We start from the raw sequence: 19,976 nt of genomic DNA, 5'->3' as shown, positions 1-19,976 counted from the left end.
GACAGGATTAGATACACATGTGAGGGAAGAGCCTGTGGACGGTCAGTGATGGGATTAGATACACAGCTCAGCAGGCTGTATCACACAGGACAGGATTAGTTACACATGTGAGGCCAGAGCCTGTGGACGGTCAGTGATGGGATTAGATACACAGCTCAGCAGGCAGTATCACACAGGACAGGATTAGATACACATGTGAGGCCAGAGCCTGTGGACGGTCAGTGATGGGATTAGATACACAGCTCAGCAGGCAGTATCACACAGGACAGGATTAGATACACATGTGAGGCCAGAGCCTGTGGACGGTCAGTGATGGGATTAGATACACAGCTCAGCAGGCAGTATCACACAGGACAGGATTAGATACACATGTGAGGGTAGAGCCTGTGGACGGTCAGTGATGGGATTTAGACACTGGGTGAGACATAGATTCATGTCTGGGTGTAGTAAGATGGACACTGGAGTTGTAGTGGGTGTGGCTGCTGCAGGCAGAGCCGTGTAGGGGGCGTGGCCAGCCTGTGACTCATCTCTGTGCAGTGCAGCCAGGCTTGTGTATCAATAAAGTTATGTATTCAATAAAACAAGAAGGGGAGAAAGTAAACAGATCTGCCAGGATAGTCTGATGCCTTCCAGGGGGGAAGGAAAGCTCAGACATGAAAAACAGGTATTGGGGGCTTATGTATGTATGGTGAGGGGTGTTAGGAGCACATAAAAAGAATTTTTATTTTGGGACCAGACAACCTTTTTAAATACAATTAGTAAAAGACATACAATGGAGTCTGCATGATTCAGTGGAATGAAAACATACACAAAGACCAATGGGAGGGGGCTGGTAATTCATGATGAATATAAGAGGACTAAAAAATCAATGAACATGATTTTGATCAAAATGCATACAAAGTAATTTACAGCAATATCTATTGATGATAAACTAAGGTACAGCTCAAATCTCCCAAAAGGGTAGTGCATATAACAGCTTCTAATCAGTTAAAGTGCATAATAGTGGCACAAAACAATAATGCCAAGGAGATCAAGAGTATTAAAAATCTCCTGTGAAGTTTATGGAACGATATAATAGCCAAAAAGCCCATCCCAGTGTCCCCCATTTACCCAATACGTTTTGCCGGATGGCTTCGTCAGAATATGGAGACACTAAAACATGATTTTTTTTTGTTTCAAAAATGCTGTTATTGTGTAAAACTTAAATAAATTAAAAAAAGTATACATATTAGGTATCGCCGCGTCCGTAAGAACCTGCTGTATCAAAATATCACATGACCTAATCCCTCAGGTGAACACCGTAAAAAAAAATATATATATATAAAGAGTGTCAAAAATGCAATTTTTTTGTCACCTTACATGACAAAAAGTGTATTACCAAGCGATCAAAAAGTCATATGCACCCTAAAATAGTACCAATCAAACTGTCATCTCATACCAAAAAAAATTAGCCCCTACTTAAGACAGTAGCCCCAAAAATAAAATAAAATATGGCTTTCAGAATATGGAGACACAAAAGATTTTTTCAAAAATGTTTTATTATGTAAAAATTAAACAAACCACCCAAAAAAAAGTCATATTTGGTATTGTCGCATCTGTAACAACCTGCTCTATAAAAATACCACATGATCTAACCTTTCAGATGAACATTGTAAATAACAAAAAAAAACAGTGCCAAAACAGCTACTTTTTGTTACCTTGCTTCACAAAAAGTGTAGTATAGAGAAAGCAAAAATCATATGTACCCTAAAATAGTACCAACAAAACTGCCACCTTATCCCGTAGTTTCCAAAATGTTTTTTTTTTTTTTTTTTTTTTTTTTTTTTTTTAGTTTCTACCCTAGGGGTGCATGGCAGCTCAAAATTATCCCAGTGAAATCTGCCCTTCAAAAACCATATGGCGTTCCTTTCCTGCTGCGCCCTGCCGTGTGCCCGTACAGCAGTTTACAATCACAATTGGGGTGTTCTGTAAACTACAGAATCAGGGCAATAAATATTGAGTTTTGTTTGGCTGTTAACCCTTGCTTTGTTACTGGGAAAAATGGATTAAAATGGAAAATCTGCCCAAAAATTGAAATTCTGAAATTTCATCTACATTTTCCTTAAATTCTTGTGGAACACCTAAAGGGTTAACAAAGTTTGTAGAATCAGTTTTGAATACCTCGAGGGGCGTAGTTTCCAAAATGTGGCCATTTATGGGTGGTTTCTATTATGTAAGCCCCCACAAAGTGACTTCAGACATGAACTGGTCCTTTAAAAAGTGGGTTTTTGAAATTTTCTGAAAGATTTAAAGATTTGCTTCTAAACTTCTAAGCCTTCTAAGGTCCCCAAAAAATAAAATGCCATTCCCAAAATGATCCAAACATGAAGTAGACATATGGGGAATGTAAAGTAATAACTATTTTAGAAGGTATCTCTATCTGTTTTAAAAGCAGAGAAATAGAAATTTTGAAAATTGCAAATTTTTTCAATTTTTGGGTAAATTTTTATTTTTTTTTATAAATAAAAATGAAATATTTTGACTCAATTTTACCACTGTCATGAAGTACAATATGTGACGAGAAAGCATTCTCAGAATGGCCTGGATAAGTAAAAGCGTTTTAAAGTTATCACCACATAAAGTGACACTGGTCAGATTTGCAAAAAATGAGCCCGGTCCTTAAAGGGAATCTGTCACCTATTTTGACCATATAAAACCGTTACCATAGCAATGTGCAATAGAGTGCCTTCATTCCTGCATGTGTCTTCTTTCTTTTATTCAAGTTTTCATTCAGATGAAAAAGCAATTTTTCTGATATGCAAATGAAGTCTCAAGGTGCCCAGAGGGGCGTTATTACTCTGCTCCAGTGCCCAGTAACGCCCCCCTCCAGTGCCCAGTAACGCCCCCCTGCAGTGCCCAGTAACACCCCCTGCAGTGCCCAGCCCGCCTTTCTTCCAAGCCCAGCCCGCCTCCTAAGAAATAAATGTCCTCCCACATCGGAGGCGAACGGCGCCGCCCCCTCCGCTACGTCATTTAATTTATTCACTGCACCGTCCTTGCTTCCTCCTCTCTTGGCCTCCGAAATCCCGCGCAGGCGCAGTATCGCTGACTGCCTGCGCCTGTACGATACTCCTGCTCCAGAGGGCAATAGCCTCAATAGTGTCACTGGGCATGCGCCGAGCCCAGTGACGTAATCAGAGCGCTGTTGCCCGCAGGAGTATTGTACATGCGCAGGATTTCTGAAAACCTGAATAAAAGAAAGAGGACACATGCAGGAATGAAGGTGCTTTATTGCACATTGCTATGTTAACGGTTTTATATGGTCAAAATAGGTGACAGATTCCCTTTAAGGTGAAAAATGGCAGGGTCCTGAAAGGGTTAATTAGAGCCCACATAGCCACGCGGTACTCGACTGCAGCGCAGGAAAATCCCAACTGTGCTGTCAGTGGACCGTGGGTCTATGGTGACACCACAAAAGCATGCGCTATTTTTGTTGATTACGGATCCACTCTATGGATCCGTGAAAACCACTGACACAACACGGATTCCATTAACAGGAGAAGCTCTGCACTGTCTGAAATACGGATGACGCACATATGGCAAAAAAAACGGACACACGGCCAAACACAAATTCTTCATGGGCATCTTCACAGAGGTACTGCTGACCATCTTGTCACAGATGTCATTATAGACACGAGGCCTTAGGAAGTGGTGACGGGAATGATTTAGGCGACTTTCACACTAGCGTTTTAGTTTTCCGGTATTGAGATCCGTCAGAGGGGCTCAATACCGGAAAAAAAACACTTCAGTTTTGTCTCCATTCATTGTCAATGGGGACAAAACTGAACTGAACAGAACGAAATGCTCCAAAATGCATTCCGTTCCGTTTAGTTGCGTTCCCATACCGGAGAGCAAACCGCAGCATGTTGTAGTCTGCTTTCCGTTCTGAAACAATCTGACACAATAGAAAACGGATCCGTCCCCCATTGACTTCCAATAGAGTTCAGGACGGATCCGTCTTGGCCGTGTTACAGATAATACAACCGGATCCGTTCATGGCGGATGCAGACGGTTGTATTATCAGAACGGAAGCGTTTTTGCGGAACCCTGCCGGATCCAGTAAAAACGCTGGTGTGAAAGTAGCCTAAATCTGCTGCAGTTTCTCGCTTTGTCAGCACTAATCTGCCGATTGTGGCTGATCTAATATAAGGGGGAACTGGCATTACAAGTTGAGGAGCAGCCGGTATCTGAGATCTAGTGCTGCCAATAACTAGGAGTAATGTGGTGGACAAGGAGTGACCTGTCATCTATCAGAGACACGTGATGGATGTCTGACCCAGAGATAGCACAAGGACGTCGTCATCTTGTGGCCCTCGGCTCTGACTAGTGGCGTACATAGAGAAGTAAGGGCCCCATAACAAGGATCAAACCACAGGGGGACACAGGACCGAAGGGTTTCTGCCTAAACCCATTTCAATGATCCTTGGGCCATTATTCCAACTGCTTCATTTGCTAAAAGCTGTCCCTTCAGAGGGTAGAGTCCTGACCAAGTTTTCACCCCCAATAGAAGAGGAGAGGATCCCAACTAAGACTGGGCCCCATAGCAGTCGCATGGTCTGCCGCTATGGTAGTTATACCGCCCCAGCAGAACCACATACCACAGTGCAGCACAATATACTGCCCCAGATGATCCAAATACCACAGTGCAGCACAATATACCGCCCCAGCAGAACCACATACCACAGTGCAGCACAATATACTGCCCCAGCAGAACCACATACCACAGTGCAGCACAATATACTGCCCCAGCAGAACCACATACCACAGTGCAGCACAATATACTGCCCCAGCAGAACCACATACCACAGTGCAGCACAATATACTGCCCCAGCAGAACCACATACCACAGTGCAGCACAATATACTGCCCCAGCAGAACCACATACCACAGTGCAGCACAATATACTGCCCCAGCAGAACCAGATACCACAGTGCAGCACAATATACTGCCCCTGCAGAACCAGATACCACAGTGCAGCACAATATACTGCCCCAGCAGAACCAGATACCACAGTGCAGCACAATATACTGCCCCTGCAGAACCAGATACCACAGTGCAGCACAATATACTGCCCCAGCAGAACCAAATACCACAGTGCAGCACAATATACTGCCCCAGCAGAACCACATACCACAGTGCAGCACAATATACTGCCCCAGCAGAACCAAATACCACAGTGCAGCACAATATACTGCCCCAGCAGAACCAAATACCACAGTGCAGCACAATATACTGCCCCTGCAGAACCAGATACCACAGTGCAGCACAATATACTGCCCCAGGAAAACCAGATACCATAGTGCAGCACAATATACTGCCCCAGGAAAACCAGATACCATAGTGCAGCACAATATACTGCCCCAGCAGAACCACATACCACAGTGCAGCACAATATACTGCCCCAGCAGAACCACATACCACAGTGCAGCACAATATACTGCCCCAGCAGAACCAAATACCACAGTGCAGCACAATATACTGCCCCTGCAGAACCAGATACCACAGTGCAGCACAATATACTGCCCCAGGAAAACCAGATACCATAGTGCAGCACAATATACTGCCCCAGCAGAACCACATACCACAGTGCAGCACAATATACTGCCCCAGCAGAACCAAATACCACAGTGCAGCACAATATACTGCCCCAGCAGAACCACATACCACAGTGCAGCACAATATACTGCCCCAGCAGAACCAGATACCACAGTGCAGCACAATATACTGCCCCAGCAGAACCACATACCACAGTGCAGCACAATATACTGCCCCTGCAGAACCAGATACCACAGTGCAGCACAATATACTGCCCCTGCAGAACCACATACCACAGTGCAGCACAATATACTGCCCCAGCAGAACCAGATACCACAGTGCAGCACAATATACTGCCCCTGCAGAACCACATACCACAGTGCAGCACAATATACCGCCCCAGCAGAACCAGATACCACAGTGCAGCACAATATACTGCCCCAGCAGAACCAAATACCACAGTGCAGCACAATATACTGCCCCAGCAGAACCAAATACCACAGTGCAGCACAATATACTGCCCCAGCAGAACCACATACCACAGTGCAGCACAATATACTGCCCCAGCAGAACCTAATACCACAGTGCAGCACAATATACTGCCCCAGCAGAACCAAATACCACAGTGCAGCACAATATACTGCCCCTGCAGAACCAGATACCACAGTGCAGCACAATATACTGCCCCAGCAGAACCAAATACCACAGTGCAGCACAATATACTGCCCCAGCAGAACCACATACCACAGTGCAGCACAATATACTGCCCCAGCAGAACCTAATACCACAGTGCGGCACAATATACTGCCCCAGCAGAACCAGATACCACAGTGCAGCACAATATACTGCCCCAGCAGAACCACATACCACAGTGCAGCACAATATACTGCCCCAGCAGAACCACACACCACAGTGCAGCACAATATACTGCCCCAGCAGAACCAGATACCACAGTGCAGCACAATATACTGCCCCAGCAGAACCACATACCACAGTGCAGCACAATATACTGCCCCAGCAGAACCACATACCACAGTGCAGCACAATATACTGCCCCAGCAGAACCAAATACCACAGTGCAGCACAATATACTGCCCCTGCAGAACCAGATACCACAGTGCAGCACAATATACTGCCCCAGGAAAACCAGATACCATAGTGCAGCACAATATACTGCCCCAGCAGAACCACATACCACAGTGCAGCACAATATACTGCCCCAGCAGAACCAAATACCACAGTGCAGCACAATATACTGCCCCAGCAGAACCACATACCACAGTGCAGCACAATATACTGCCCCAGCAGAACCAGATACCACAGTGCAGCACAATATACTGCCCCAGCAGAACCACATACCACAGTGCAGCACAATATACTGCCCCTGCAGAACCAGATACCACAGTGCAGCACAATATACTGCCCCTGCAGAACCACATACCACAGTGCAGCACAATATACTGCCCCAGCAGAACCAGATACCACAGTGCAGCACAATATACTGCCCCTGCAGAACCACATACCACAGTGCAGCACAATATACCGCCCCAGCAGAACCAGATACCACAGTGCAGCACAATATACTGCCCCAGCAGAACCAAATACCACAGTGCAGCACAATATACTGCCCCAGCAGAACCAAATACCACAGTGCAGCACAATATACTGCCCCAGCAGAACCACATACCACAGTGCAGCACAATATACTGCCCCAGCAGAACCTAATACCACAGTGCAGCACAATATACTGCCCCAGCAGAATCAAATACCACAGTGCAGCACAATATACTGCCCCTGCAGAACCAGATACCACAGTGCAGCACAATATACTGCCCCAGCAGAACCAAATACCACAGTGCAGCACAATATACTGCCCCAGCAGAACCACATACCACAGTGCAGCACAATATACTGCCCCAGCAGAACCTAATACCACAGTGCGGCACAATATACTGCCCCAGCAGAACCAGATACCACAGTGCAGCACAATATACTGCCCCAGCAGAACCACATACCACAGTGCAGCACAATATACTGCCCCAGCAGAACCACACACCACAGTGCAGCACAATATACTGCCCCAGCAGAACCAGATACCACAGTGCAGCACAATATACTGCCCCAGCAGAACCACATACCACAGTGCAGCACAATATACTGCCCCAGCAGAACCACATACCACAGTGCAGCACAATATACTGCCCCAGCAGAACCAAATACCACAGTGCAGCACAATATACTGCCCCTGCAGAACCAGATACCACAGTGCAGCACAATATACTGCCCCAGCAGAACCACATACCACAGTGCAGCACAATATACTGCCCCAGCAGAACCTAATACCACAGTGCAGCACAATATACTGCCCCAGCAGAACCACATACCACAGTGCAGCACAATATACTGCCCCTGCAGAACCAGATACCACAGTGCAGCACAATATACTGCCCCAGCAGAACCACATACCACAGTGCAGCACAATATACTGCCCCAGCAGAACCACATACCACAGTGCAGCACAATCTACTGCCCCAGCAGAACCAAATACCACAGTGCAGCACAATATACTGCCCCAGCAGAACCAAATACCACAGTGCAGCACAATATACTGCTCCAGCAGAACCAGATACCACAGTGCAGCACAATATACTGCCCCAGCAAAACCAGATACCACAGTGCAGCACAATATACTGCCCCAGCAAAACCAGATACCACAGTGCAGCACAATATACTGCCCCAGCAGAACCACATACCACAGTGCAGCACAATATACTGCCCCTGCAGAACCACATACCACAGTGCAGCACATAATACTGCTCCAGCAGAACCAAATACCACAGTGCAGCACAATATACCGCCCCAGCAGAACCAGATACCACAGTGCAGCACAATATACTGCCCCAGCAGAACCAAATACCACAGTGCAGCACAATATACTGCTCCAGCAGAACCAGATACCACAGTGCAGCACAATATACTGCCCCAGCAGAACCAGATACCACAGTGCAGCACAATATACTGCCCCTGCAGAACCACATACCACAGTGCAGCACAATATACTGCCCCAGCAGAACCAAATACCGCAGTGCAGCACAATATACTGCCCCAGCAGAACCAAATACCACAGTGCAGCACAATATACTGCCCCAGCAGAACCAGATACCACAGTGCAGCACAATATACTGCCCCAGCAGAACCACATACCACAGTGCAGCACAATATACTGCCCCAGCAGAACCACATACCACAGTGCAGCACAATATACTGCCCCAGCAGAACCAAATACCACAGTGCAGCACAATATACTGCCCCTGCAGAACCAGATACCACAGTGCAGCACAATATACTGCCCCAGCAGAACCACATACCACAGTGCAGCACAATATACTGCCCCAGCAGAACCTAATACCACAGTGCAGCACAATATACTGCCCCAGCAGAACCACATACCACAGTGCAGCACAATATACTGCCCCTGCAGAACCAGATACCACAGTGCAGCACAATATACTGCCCCAGCAGAACCACATACCACAGTGCAGCACAATATACTGCCCCAGCAGAACCACATACCACAGTGCAGCACAATCTACTGCCCCAGCAGAACCAAATACCACAGTGCAGCACAATATACTGCCCCAGCAGAACCAAATACCACAGTGCAGCACAATATACTGCCCCAGCAAAACCACATACCACAGTGCAGCACAATATACTGCCCCAGCAAAACCAGATACCACAGTGCAGCACAATATACTGCCCCAGCAAAACCAGATACCACAGTGCAGCACAATATACTGCCCCAGCAGAACCACATACCACAGTGCAGCACAATATACTGCCCCTGCAGAACCACATACCACAGTGCAGCACATAATACTGCTCCAGCAGAACCAAATACCACAGTGCAGCACAATATACCGCCCCAGCAGAACCAGATACCACAGTGCAGCACAATATACTGCCCCAGCAGAACCAAATACCACAGTGCAGCACAATATACTGCTCCAGCAGAACCAGATACCACAGTGCAGCACAATATACTGCCCCAGCAGAACCAGATACCACAGTGCAGCACAATATACTGCCCCTGCAGAACCACATACCACAGTGCAGCACAATATACTGCCCCAGCAGAACCAAATACCGCAGTGCAGCACAATATACTGCCCCAGCAGAACCAAATACCACAGTGCAGCACAAAATACCGCCCCAGCAGAACCAATCACCACCAAATGCTAGGATATGCCCCCGTTGTCTAATATGGCTGGAGGCCTCCGGTCCGGCCACCACCAAGCCTGTTCTTCATAGAGGTGAATGGGAACGTACCGCACATGTGCGGCCCCTGCTCCCATTCATTTCTATGGGGCCGACGGAAATAGCCGAGCCAGCGATCGGCTATTTTCGGCGGCCCCAAAGAAAATGAATGGAGGGCGGCTGCGCATGCGCAGTGCACCCTCCTTCACTAGCGGGGCTCCGTTTGTTGGTCGCCTTGCTCGCACCTGCCTTTTCAGCTTTGCCCATAAATTTTCAATAGGATTGAGATCAGGGCTTTGTGATGGCCGCTCCAAAACATTGACTTTGTTATCCTTAAAGGGTAACTGTCATATTTATTTTTATTTGCTAGTTTATTAGAGCTAGGCATGTGTACCTGAGTTAGTCTGTCAGTGATTGTCCAAAGATCTGTAATTACCTTATAATAACAGCTTGCATTAATGTCCCCTGTCCCTTTCCACTGCTCTCTTAAAAAAACGTTGCTATGGCTTGTCTGTCTCTGGCTAAGAAGACAGGAAGACGGAGGGGCGGTCCTTCACACTGCATGCCTGCATTAGGCTTCAGAGTGAGGAGGCGTGTCTCTCAGTAATCTAATCTGATTGGCTGGTGTGTATGGGAAGTGAGGGAAAGCAGTTTTGGCCTCAGAGAACTGGCAGAGGAGCCATCTTGAGAAGGTCCTCATATTGTAAAAGTAAATGTTTAAACAGCCGTAACTAAGGGAAAAACTCAATGAAAACAGTGGTATGTGAAGAAACTAAAGATTGCTTTATGCATAATGCTGCTGCAGCAGTAACATATGCTAAAATGTATTATTTTTATGAAAAAATGACTTAAGCCACTTTGTAACCAGTTTGGCAGTATGCTTCGGGTCATTGTCCATTTGGAAGACCCATTTCCGCCCAAGCTTTAACTTCCTGGTTGATGTCTTGAGATGTTGCTTCAGTATTTCCACATAATCTTCTTTCCTCATATTTTGTAAAGTGCACCAGTCCCTCCGGCAGCAAAACAACCCCACAACCTGATGCTGCCACCCCCGTGTTTCACAGTTGGGATGGTGTTCTTAGGCTTCCAAGCTTCTCCCTTTTTCCTCCAAACGTAACGATGGCCAAATTTTTTGTTTCGTCAGACCACAGGACATGTCTCCAAAAATGTAGGCCTTTGTTCCTGTGTGCATTTGCAAACATTACTCTGGCTTTTTTATGTTTCTTTTGGAGTAATGGCTTCTTCCTGGCAGAGTGGCCTTTCAGCCCATGTTGATACAGTACTCGTTTCTCGCTTTTGTTCTTGGGTTGATATGCACATGTCGTACCACAGCACGTTCATCTCTGGGACACAGAACCCGTCTCCTTCCTGAGCGGTATAATGGCTGGACTTTCCCATCTTGGTTGTACTTGTGTATAATTGTTTGTATAGATGAACGAGGGGCCTTCAGGTATCTTGGCTGATTTCTTTAGACTTTCCCATGATGCTACACAAAGAAGCAGTGTGTTTCAGGGGTGCATTTAAATACATCCACAGGTGTCTCTAATTAACCCAGATGTCGCCAACAAACCTAACAGAAGCTTCCAAACACATGACATCATCATGGGCAGTCCAGAATTGTTTAAAGGCATAGTAGTCTTAGTGTATGTAAACTTTTGACATTGCAGAAAGTAATAAAAATGCCTTTATGCCTTAAAACATTCTCTCTCTCATTATTCTGGCATTTGGCAAATTATAATAATTATGGTAATCCTAATTGGCCAAAAACAGGAAAGGTTTATTCTGATTTCTTGTCAGATATTGAGAAAAACGTGCATATGTGTCTTTTTATATGGTGTATGTAAACTTCTGGTTTATATATACAGTACAGACCAAAAGTTTGAACACACCTTCTCATTCAAAGAGTTTTCTTTATTTTCATGACTATGAAGGCATCAAAACTATGAATTAACACATGTGGAATTATATACATAACAAACAAGTGTGAAACAACTGAAAATATGTCATATTCTAGGTTCTTCAAAGTAGCCACCTTTTGCTTTGATTACTGCTTTGCACACTCTTGGCATTCTCTTGATGTGCTTCAAGAGGTAGTCCCCTGAAATGGTCTTCCAACAGTCTTGAAGGAGTTCCCAGAGATGCTTAGCACTTGTTGGCCCTTTTGCCTTCACTCTGCGGTCCAGCTCACCCCAAACCATCTCGATTGGGTTCAGGTCCGGTGACTGTGGAGGCCAGGTCATCTGGCGCAGCACCCCATCACTCTCCTTCATGGTCAAATAGCCCTTACTTTCAAAGTTTTCCCAATTTTTCGGCTGACTGACTGACCTTCATTTCTTAAAGTAATGATGGCCACTCGTTTTTCTTTACTTACTGTAGCTGCTTTTTTCTTGCCATAATACAAATTCTAACAGTCTATTCAGTAGGACTATCAGCTGTGTATCCACCTGACTTCTCCTCAACGCAACTGATGGTCCCAACCCCATTTATAAGGCAAGAAATCCCACTTATTAAACCTGACAGGGCACACCTGTGAAGTGAAAACCATTTCAGGGGACTACCTCTTGAAGCTCATCAAGAGAATGCCAAGAGTGTGCAAAGCAGTAATCAAAGCAAAAGGTGGCTACTTTGAAGAACCTAGAATATGACATATTTCCAGTTGTTTCACACTTGTTTGTTATGTATATAATTCCACATGTGTTACTTCATAGTTTTGATGCCTTCAGTGTGAATCTACAATTTTCATAGTCATGAAAATAAAGAAAACTCTTTGAATGAGAAGGTGTGTCCAAACTTTTGGTCTGTACTGTATATATATATATATATATATATATATATATATGGAGAGGAGCTGCAGTAACAGACACAACCAGTCAAGAGTGGCGCATGACAACTCTTTTTTATACTTAGCATGGAAAACAATATTGTTATTTCTTCACACAAAATGTATCTTATTACTACCTGACTTTTGTAAGGTATTACTGGAAGCTTACAATTACTTTATAATTTGCAGACTATCACTGATGGAAGCCCAATGAAACGCTCCACTTCCATGCTTGGTCATTCTCGGTCGAAAGGCATCAGACTAAATGAATACTCATTAGAGCGAGTCACCCCCGATGAAGGCCCCCGCCCCGGACACCAGCGCAGAAGAGAGCGTGGACATCGGGTGTCTGAGCGCTCATTAACTCGCTATGTAGATTTGGAATCAGGTTAGTAAATCTCCTCTGCTTTAATAGCTGTTTTCTTACCCTTTTCTGTTTTTTTTTAAACATAATATAGTGCGTCACCAGCTTTTCTGGTATCCTTATTGGCTAAGATGTACATATTTGAGTGGTCATGCATAGTGAGATACCTGACCGGTGCCGAATAAGCGGTTGTGTTAATTTTTCAAAGTTATTTTCAAAGGGTAAAATTCGGGGCAAAATCTGCCATGAAATATGCATGTAACACATGAGGATCTCCACCGCCCATTTCAGCTTTTGCAATGGGGAGGGGGAAATCCACAGCTGTTTCCTACAGGAAAAACTGCATGTAATACATGTGTTTTTGCTGTGGTCTTGATGCAGTTTTTGCTGTATTTTCAGCCAGGTGTGGACATACCCTTATACAAGTGATAACTCACGCAAGGGGATGCCCTTCTGACAATAGGCGGCACAGTGGATAGCACTGAGAGGCAGATGGATCCTTACATGGAGAAATGACCATATATCAATCTGCTCAGCTCCTTCTGCCTTATAACTTGCCGTCTGCACTGCATTTGTTGGTGACAGGTTCTCTTTAAGGATATAAGATTGTGAGTTTTTCAGGGGTTGGGGCAATTGTGTATGAATAGAAATGCTTCGTTTTCAGGTCTCTAAACATAAGCTACATGTAACCGAATTTCTCTTCATCTGATAACACCTGTAGGTCTTGGTACAGAGCTCAGCACCACAACACAGTCAGGTGACCTGCCTTCAGAAGAACGAGGACGAACCCGAGACAGAAAGCATCACCACCACCACCACCATCACCACCACCACCATCACCACCACCCTGGATCAGATAGAGAACGTCAAGATTATGGGAGACCAAGTTCTCGTTCACCAAGTATGGGTCGAGAGGGTCGAGAGGGTCGAGACTATGCTCCACACAGACAGGTGGGTTCTTCCTTCAATGATATATAACCAGGGAGTGAAGGCAGACTGAGTAAGCAAAACTATAATGGGGAGGGAGAGCAGGGCAGCATGGAAACACAGCCTTTGGAGACCCGAACAGTTATAGGACTAATGAAAAACAAGCTACTAATAACATTTAAATGTACAGTGAAACCTTAGGGTGTGAGAAGATCTGCCCCATATCTAGACCAGATTTCTGTTCCATCACATAGCATATACAGTGGCATGCAAATGTTTGGGCAACCCTGGTCAAAATTACTGTTACTCAGAACAGTTCAGCAAGTTAAAGATGAAATGATCTCCAAAAGGCAGAACGTTAAAGGTGACACATTCCCTTGTATGTTAAGCAAAATCTATTTTTTAATTTTCATCTTTTACATTTTCAAAATAGCAAAAAAGGAAAAGGACGCAAAGCATAACTTTGAGCACCCTGCATGGTTAGTACCTAGTAGGGAAACCCTTTGGCAAGTATCACAGCATGTCGTCTCTTTTTGTAGCCAGCCAAGAACCTTTCAATTCTTGTTTGAAGGATTTTCATCCTTTCTTCCTAGCAAAAGTCTTCCAGTTCTGTGAGGTTCTTGGGCCGTCTTGCATTCACTGGACTGTGAGGGCCACAGGTCGCACTACATTTTTTCCGGAGGAGTAATAATACTCCTCTTAGCATTTTTAAGGAGTATTTTCAGCCAATGAGGAGTGCAAAATAAGACACTAGGTGGTTGTTTTTTTCTCTGGCCAAAACTTATTTTTTTATTTTTTTATGTCGATTTAGCCATATCAGGGCTTGTTTTTTGTGGGATGAACTGTACTTTTTAGTGACACCATTTTGGAGGACATATAACTTGTTAACTTTTATTACCCTTTTTGGGATGGTAATGGGAAAAAAAAGCAGCACTGCTTTTTGCACTTTAAATTTACAATGTTTACAGTGCGACTTTACTAGCGTGTTACTGTTATTCTATGGATCAGTACGGTGATACCAAATGTGTATTTTTATGCGCTTTTTACTTTTTGCGCTTTTTACTTTTACACAATAATAACATGCATGAGGACTTGTTTTCTAGAGAAGCAAGATGTAGATTTTATTGGGACAATTTTTGGGGGGCTCAAGGGATTTCTTGATTAACATATTATTTTGCAGGGCTGGGGTGAATAGTAAAAAGCTATTCAGTATTTTTTTGTGTTTTTGTTTATGGGGTGGTTTAAATAATGTTATCTTTATTATACGGGTTCTGGCTGTCGGCGCTAAGCCCCACCCTCCAATCCATTTATAGCCAATCAGCATATATCTTACCAGTAACCAATCAGTGGGCCTGTTAGAGCTGCTCTCACATGAGGTGTACATGAGAGAAGTGCTGGGATTGGCTGGGAGCAGCTGCCTGAGGGACTGTCAGTGTACACATACTGGTGCGGAGAGTGCCGGCTCCTGAGATGTTCCGGAGCGCTGTATCAGTTCCTGCTGCCTCCACCTTGATTAATGGTGCAGGCAGCGATGATACAGCCTTCCAGAAGAGAGTCTAATGCATAGAGATACGCATTCATAGAGAGTAAAATTGCCTGTACGGGCGTTATTGCGACCTCTGGTGAGGGTCATAGTAAAATCTTCAGTTTGTGCCTTTTGAGATATTATAGTGTGGATTTTGAGGTGTGTTTAGTATCACTATCCATTTGTAGAAGCCATCCTCTTTTCAACTTCAGCTTTTCTACAGTTGGTGTTATGTTCGCTTCCATAATTTGCTGGAATTTCATTGAATCCATTCTTCCCTCTACCCATGAAATATTCTCCGTGCCATTGGCTGCAACACAACCCCAAAGTATGATTGATCCTCTCCCATGCTTAATGGATTGACAGGTGTTCTTTTCATGAAAATCTGTGCCCTTTTTTTCTCCAAATATACCTTTTTGCTCGTTGTGGCCAAAGAGTTCTATTTTAACCTCATGGGCCCACAGGACTTGTTTCCAAAATGCATCAGGCTTGTTTAGATGTTCTTTTGCAAACTTCTGACGCTGAATTTTGTGGTGAGGATGCAGGAGAGGTTTTCTTCTGATGACTCTTCCATGAAGGCCATATTTGTGCAGGTGTTGCTGAACAGTAGAACAATATACCACAACTCCAGAGTCTGCGAAATCGTCCTGAAGGTCTTTTGCAGTCAAGCGGGGGTTCTGATTTGCCTTTCTAGAATTTATACGAGCAGCTGTCTCTGAAATTGACAATCTCTTGATTTCCACTGTTCCTGTTACCTACCATTTCTTAATTACATTTCAAACTGAGGAAATGGCAACCTGAAAAGGCTTTGCTATCTTCTTATAGCCTTCTCCTGCTTTGTGGGCCTCAACTATTTACCATAGCTGTGTTAGACAGCTGCTTAGAAGAACTCATGGCTGCTGTTTTTGGGACAAGGTTAGAGGAGTCTGGGTATTTATAAAGCTTTGAAATTTGGATCACTTGGCTTTTCCTAAAGATGATTGTGAACAAACCTTAACCCTAACAGGCTATTTAAGGTCTGAGACCTCGGTCATCTGAGCGCTCAAATCTCCTTGGGTTCCCATACTTTTGCAAGGTCCTCCTTTCCTTTTTTCCCACACTAAAATTGTACAAAACCAAAATAATACACTGATATTGTTTAAAATGTTGAAAGGTGTGTTTCATCTTAACTTTATGCCTTTTGGAGATCATTTCATCTTCAACTTGCTTACCTGTTTGCAGTAACAGTAATTTTGACCAGGGGTGCCCAAACTTTTGCATGCCACTGTATACTGGCCATCATCTCTGAGAAGACCACTTTTCAATGCGATTTTGAGTATATAATTTTTTTTATCAGGAAAAAAGTAGTTTCTCAATAGGGAGTTTCGATCTTTGCAGCAGCTCACCACCGGTCCACAGACAGCAGTCCCCCCATGACTATGACATCCATATGGTATTTGGAATCCGGTTGCATGAATATCAGTGCACACATCTCTTTCATGACAGTTGCAATAATGCCATTTTTAGGCTACTTCTGGGCATTTTTTCTTCATAAAATATTTGGCTTTTAGGCGTATTCCAGTGCAAAGGGCTTATTACAACTTCCTCCCTTCTGTCAGCCATATTAAAAGGGTCACATAGCACACATCCTCGTAGCCCTGGATACTAAGAAACAGGACACACTCTGTTTTAGATGGCTCGGGATAGGTCAACAGTAGAAATAACTTGGACAACCCCTTTAACAAATTGCCTCATTAAAAAATTATCCTATTGACACAATGTTAGTAGCTTGTATTTTCTAAGTGAAGTACTTGAACACACTGTCCTTGTATCCTAAGGCTTGTTACTGATAGTTCATAACTTTCAATGAACTATCCTTAGGAATCAGATTGTTGGGGATTTGACTCCCAGCATCCCCACTTCTATGTGAGCAGTGCTGTAGTAACCAGACACGACCACTATACAGTATATGGAGCTGTGGAGTTCCAGTGTCCGGTTCTGCCTCGGGGGGCTACCAGGAGTCGGACCACCGCCAATCTGATACTGATGACCTGGAACACCAGAATTAAGTTGAGTTCTGCATTAAAGAGTATCTGTCACCAATATTCTTTGTTTCCTGTACTAAGAGAATGCCATTGTCTTCATATAACTCACACTCTGATCCTCCTTAAACTTCATCAAAATAGCTGCTCATGAATATTCATGATGGTAAGTTTACACACTGGAGTTTTTTGTCGCAACGAAAAAGCATTGTATAAAACGCAACGTGCAAATCTGGCTCGTTTTACAGTACTTCATTTAGCAGTTATATGACCTCTTCCTTGTAATGGTCTCTTTACACGGGCTGTCAAAGCAAGCAATAATTAGGAACAAACCGTTTGTTCCTGATAATTGCCCGCTCATTACAGGAGGGAAAAGCTGGCATTCGCATGGAGTAAGCATCGGGATGCTTGATCGCTCATTAAAATTTTCTGGGCGGCAGATTGCTATTTAGATGGTAGGATCTGCTGCCCGGAAACGATGACTTAGGTGACCACACCAACAATGCCTTTGACACCTTTAGGCAGGGCAACTATTGGAAAGCAGCGTTTCTTTGCAGCGCTCCTTCCCGATAATTGCCCTGATCGCTGGCCTTTACAGTCAAGCAAGTTGGTTACTGAAGCTCCGGCATGTAGTATCATTCAGAGGTAGATTCATGGTCTCCTAAGTCACATTTTCTGATCTACTACTCAAAGAGGCTCTCACTTGATTCTTCCTATGAGACTATACTATGATATTGATTAGAAGGGTGACAGATGCTCTTTAAGAATGAACAGGGTAATCCGGTAATGTTAGAAGATGTAATATAAGTCACCCCATTCCCTCTATCCTCTCTCCATCCTTACTCTCTTAACTCCTTGCATTTGTGATATTTATTCTGTGGCTGGAGGGGCTCTACTGTGATAGCCCCTCTTTTCATCACTCCTCCTTTCCAAAGTTGCCCTTTCTTTGCCTGCTTGCCCCTTTCCACCCCTTGCTGGGGTATCAGCTTCCCATACTGTCACATTTTTCTTGCTGCTCATGTATTTTTAAAGGGAATGCAGTTGGTTGTGGGTATACACAGTGAGAAGTGGTGAAGGTGGAGAAGGTCTGGTAGTAGTGGGCTTTATCTGTCTTTTGGTTGCCTACTCTCACTTTGGTTGGATCTTCTGTCTCTTTACCCCTTGCTTGTTTTGCTCAATCTGCTTGTTGCTGCACAAAAACTTACAGAAAATCCATCTTTTTTCCACTTTTTCTGTTATTTTTTTTTTATTTCCTTGTTGCTGTGGCACCCTTCCCCCGTCCCCTCTGAACCCCGTCATAAACCTTCTGTGTACATGTGAGGGCACCTCTCTCCTCTTCTCGCTGGTTTCTTAACCCACCTCCTGCATCCTTGTCCTCTGGTCATTATTCTGCTCTGTCATTCATCCCATCCGTGTTACTCTGTGTAATCGTGGACATATCCTTTCCTTCAACGTGTTCCTTTCATCCACTTCATTCTGTACATCATCGATATACCCTGACATCACAATGTTTCCGGTTCTCCATTCCTTTCTTTCTCTCCAACCTCTTGTGTCTTGTATCCGTCCCACCTGGTGTGTCTCCTTTTTCGTGTTTTCTCTTGCTCTTGAATTCCCATTTTGTTTGGATTTTTGTGTAGGGCAGTAGTTCAGTGGATGGCAGCCCCGTGCCCTCAACCTCTGGGGCCAGCACACCCCGCAGAGGAAGGCGTCAGCTGCCCCAGCTTCCCCCAACCCCCAGGCCACGCATTACCTACTCCCCTGTGGTTCGCCGACCTGCCAGCATCTGCCCCTCACAGCAACAGCAGCAGCAGCTGTCCCCTTGCAGAGTGACAACACCTCTCCCAAGAAGATACCCTCAGAATGACAGCCACGTGGGCAGCAACGAAAGACAAGCCACTCATAACAGTTCTCCCCGATCACATCGTCACACCAGGGGACACTGCTCTGATGCCCCTCGCGCTGGATGCAGGCACAGTGGTCCTTACCGGGATTCCTCCTATGAAGGACCCCACCCCTGTGACCAGCGCACCTCCAGGACTGCTGACCCCGGGGGGGCACTCCCCCTCTCGCCACATGGGCGCAGGCTGCCCAACGGCTATTCCCATGGGACCCCGCGACCCACTAAGTCTCGTCACGAACGTTACAGTGAGAGTGAGGAGGACGACTGGTGCTAAAAATATATATATATACACATATATATATAATTCATAAAAATGAACTTCAATCTAGCAGGGAAATCAAAGACACATCTGCAAAAAGGAATAAGATGGGGGAGGAAATATGTTGCCCAAAACATTCGAAATCGCCACCAAAAAGAAAATCCTTTTATTCCTTTCCACATTTTTGGTAAAAGGAAGGACGCCCTTGCAGCATGTTTTTTTATAATTCCAAACATTTCGAAAGGGCATCTGTATTTTCGAAGAGAGTAGATGACACTCAGGAGGATAAAGCAACAAGTTTACCACCAAATCCCCCCTCCCTGCTCTC

The 19,976-nt window shown here is 44.7% G+C and overlaps 1 protein-coding gene across 1 annotated transcript in view; it reads left to right on the top strand.

Annotated features, from left to right (window-relative positions):
• The window catches only part of CACNA1A (calcium voltage-gated channel subunit alpha1 A), a 285,029-nt gene extending 265,366 nt beyond the window's left edge, over window positions 1-19,663 (top strand). The window contains exons 46-48 of the mRNA XM_040415070.1: window positions 12,842-13,040; window positions 13,738-13,967; window positions 19,127-19,663. Coding sequence (XP_040271004.1) covers window positions 12,842-13,040; window positions 13,738-13,967; window positions 19,127-19,663 — 966 coding nt within the window. The remainder of the gene's footprint in view (window positions 1-12,841; window positions 13,041-13,737; window positions 13,968-19,126) is intronic.
• Window positions 19,664-19,976: the final 313 nt, after the last annotated feature.

This window comes from Bufo bufo, chromosome 1 (genome assembly GCF_905171765.1).
Source record: "Bufo bufo chromosome 1, aBufBuf1.1, whole genome shotgun sequence".
Classification (NCBI taxonomy): Eukaryota; Metazoa; Chordata; class Amphibia; order Anura; family Bufonidae; genus Bufo; species Bufo bufo.
The sequence above is the reverse complement of the archived record's forward strand: the minus strand, read 5'-3'. Positions and strand labels throughout refer to the sequence as shown.